The 2,500-nt window shown below is 37.4% G+C and overlaps 1 protein-coding gene across 1 annotated transcript in view; it reads left to right on the top strand.

Annotated features, from left to right (window-relative positions):
* Positions 1–2,500, top strand: part of LOC147468806 (uncharacterized) — a 4,792-nt gene that overhangs the window by 1,539 nt on the left and 753 nt on the right. The window contains exons 3-5 of the mRNA XM_086552370.1: positions 1–1,294; positions 1,418–1,849; positions 2,036–2,500. The exon at positions 1–1,294 is cut by the window's left edge and continues 419 nt beyond it; the exon at positions 2,036–2,500 is cut by the window's right edge and continues 249 nt beyond it. Coding sequence (XP_086408496.1) covers positions 1–1,294; positions 1,418–1,849; positions 2,036–2,500 — 2,191 coding nt within the window. The remainder of the gene's footprint in view (positions 1,295–1,417; positions 1,850–2,035) is intronic.

Here is a 2,500-nt window from a genome sequence, read left to right as displayed (position 1 = left end):
CCTGCGTTGTTTCCCTTTTGTGCGATTACTAGGAGTCAAGCAAGGAAGGTTCGTAAAGATTCTGTTGTGGATGCAGAGGAGCCTGCTGACAAGACTGTTGTGGAACCTGAGGTTAGTCTTGGTTTGGGTGATCTGTTTGAGGAATCTAGCAAGCAGTTAACCGGTGATTTTGGTTTGAAGTCTGCTGGTAGTTCAGAGGATTTGAGTAATATTCCAGTAACTCGTAGTATGTTGATTGAATCTCAGAAACTGGATGATACGTTAGTTGATTTGTTTAATAAAGCTGTACCTGAAGTTGATGTTGCTGATGAAGCTGTGTGTTTTTATGTCAAGTCTGGTATCCTTATGCGTAAATTTAGACCTCCTGATGTTTCTAAGGATGAGCCATGGCATGTGGTTCATCAAATTGTTGTTCCGAAGTGTTATAGGGATAAGGTTCTTAGTTTGTCACATGATCACATGGGTTGTCATACGGGAGTAAAGAAGACCTTGTATAAGATTTTGAAGTATTTCTTTTGGCCAAATATTTATTCCGATGTTGCAAAGTTTTGTAAGTCCTGCCATGTTTGTCAGATAGCAGGCAAGCCAAATCAGGTAATACCAAAAGCACCATTGCAGCCAATACCTGTTGTTCCCGAACCATTTCACAGAGTAATAATTGACTGTGTAGGTCCTTTGGAGAAAACTAAAAAGGGACACCAGTATTTATTGACTATAATGGATGCCGCAACTCGATATCCAGAAGCTATTCCGCTGAGAAGTATAATGTCTAAAACCATAGTTCCAGCACTTCTCAAGTTCTTTACTCAGTTTGGTCTTCCTGAAATTGTTCAATCAGATCAAGGTTCAAACTTTACATCCAAGATGTTTAAGGAAGTCATGTCTACCTTAGGCATTAAACAGCATTTAGCTTCTAGTTATCACCCACAGAGTCAAGGGGCTCTTGAAAGATCTCATCAAACCATTAAGTCTATGCTCACCAAGTTTTGTTTGGAGAATTGTAAAGACTGGGATGAGGGGATTCCTCTTGTACTGTATGCTTTACGGAGTTCTAAGCAGGAAAGTCTTGGATGTTCACCTAATGAGCTGTTGTTTGGTAAAGAAGTGAGAGGTCCACAGAAGCTCTTGTTTGATAGCTGGGTAGATATGGAAAATGATGTTGAACTTACTGAGTATGTGTCTAAACTGAAAGATCGACTGAAACTTGTTCAAGAGTTTGCAAGTAGAAATTTAGCAGTGTCTCAGAATAAAATGAAAGTACAGTATGATACAAAGTCTGTGGACAGAAAGTTTAGTATTGGCAACAAAGTTTTGTTATTTTTACCAACAAGAAAATTTCCTTTGCAAGCCAAATATCAAGGACCGTTTACTGTAATTGATAAACAAGGTGACCTAAACTATGTTATTTCTACTCCAGGAAGGCGTAAAATACAGAGAACTGTTCATGTGAATCTGCTGAAGCAATACATTCCTAGAGGTGAAGATGTGGAAGAACCTTTAAACAAAGGTAGTGTTATGTGTCAAGTAGCTGTTCCTGATAACACTGTGGATTTTGAATTTGATGTTAACTTTGATGTTAAGTTGTGCAATTCTGATGTTCTGAATAATATGAATGATAAAATTTCACATTTAAGATCAGATGTAAGTCATGATGTGGTTAAACTTTTGCATGATTTTGTAGATTTATGTTCTGATGTTCCTAATCCTAGTCCTGTTGTAGAACATGACATTGTTCTTAATGATGGTACTTTTCCTATTAAGCAAGCTCCATATAGGGTTTCCCCTAAGAAAAGAGATATATTGAAGGAAGAAGTAAAGTTTCTGTTGGATCATGATTTAATTGAAAGAAGTAAGAGTGAATGGGCTTCTCCTTGCGTGCTAGTTCCAAAGTTTGATGGTACCATGCGAATGTGTACTGATTACCGTAAAGTTAATGCACACACTAGGAGTGACTCATTCCCTCTTCCTCGAATAGATGATATTATTGATGCACTTGGAGATGCAACCTATTTGTCTAAAATTGATCTCTTAAAAGGTTATTACCAGGTTCCATTAACTGAAAGAGCGAAGACAATCAGTGCTTTTGTAACTCCAGATGGTTTGTACCAGTACAAGGTAATGCCTTTTGGTTTGCGTAATGCCCCATGTACTTTCCAAAGGTTAATATCTGATGTAATTAGGGAATTACCAAATGTAAGGGGATATATTGATGATATTGTAGTCTTCACGGATGATTGGAAAACCCACATGGATACTCTAACGTGTTTGTTCAAAAGGTTAAGAGAAGCACATCTAACAATTAACCTAGTCAAGAGTGAATTTGGTCATTGTAATCTAACTTTCTTAGGACATGTGGTTGGTAATGGAAATGTGTCTCCTGTTGAAGCTAAAGTGATTGCAATTGATAATTTTCCTGTGCCCACAAATAAGAAAGAAGTGTTAAGGTTCATTGGAATGACAGGATACTATAGGAGATTCTGTCCTAACTTTTCTGATGTTA

This window comes from Penaeus japonicus, unplaced genomic scaffold (assembly GCF_977035675.1).
Source record: "Penaeus japonicus unplaced genomic scaffold, GWHDUDI00000001_assembly GWHDUDI00000026, whole genome shotgun sequence".
NCBI classification, from domain to species: domain Eukaryota; kingdom Metazoa; phylum Arthropoda; class Malacostraca; order Decapoda; family Penaeidae; genus Penaeus; species Penaeus japonicus.
This window is presented reverse-complemented; position numbering and strand designations above follow the sequence as displayed.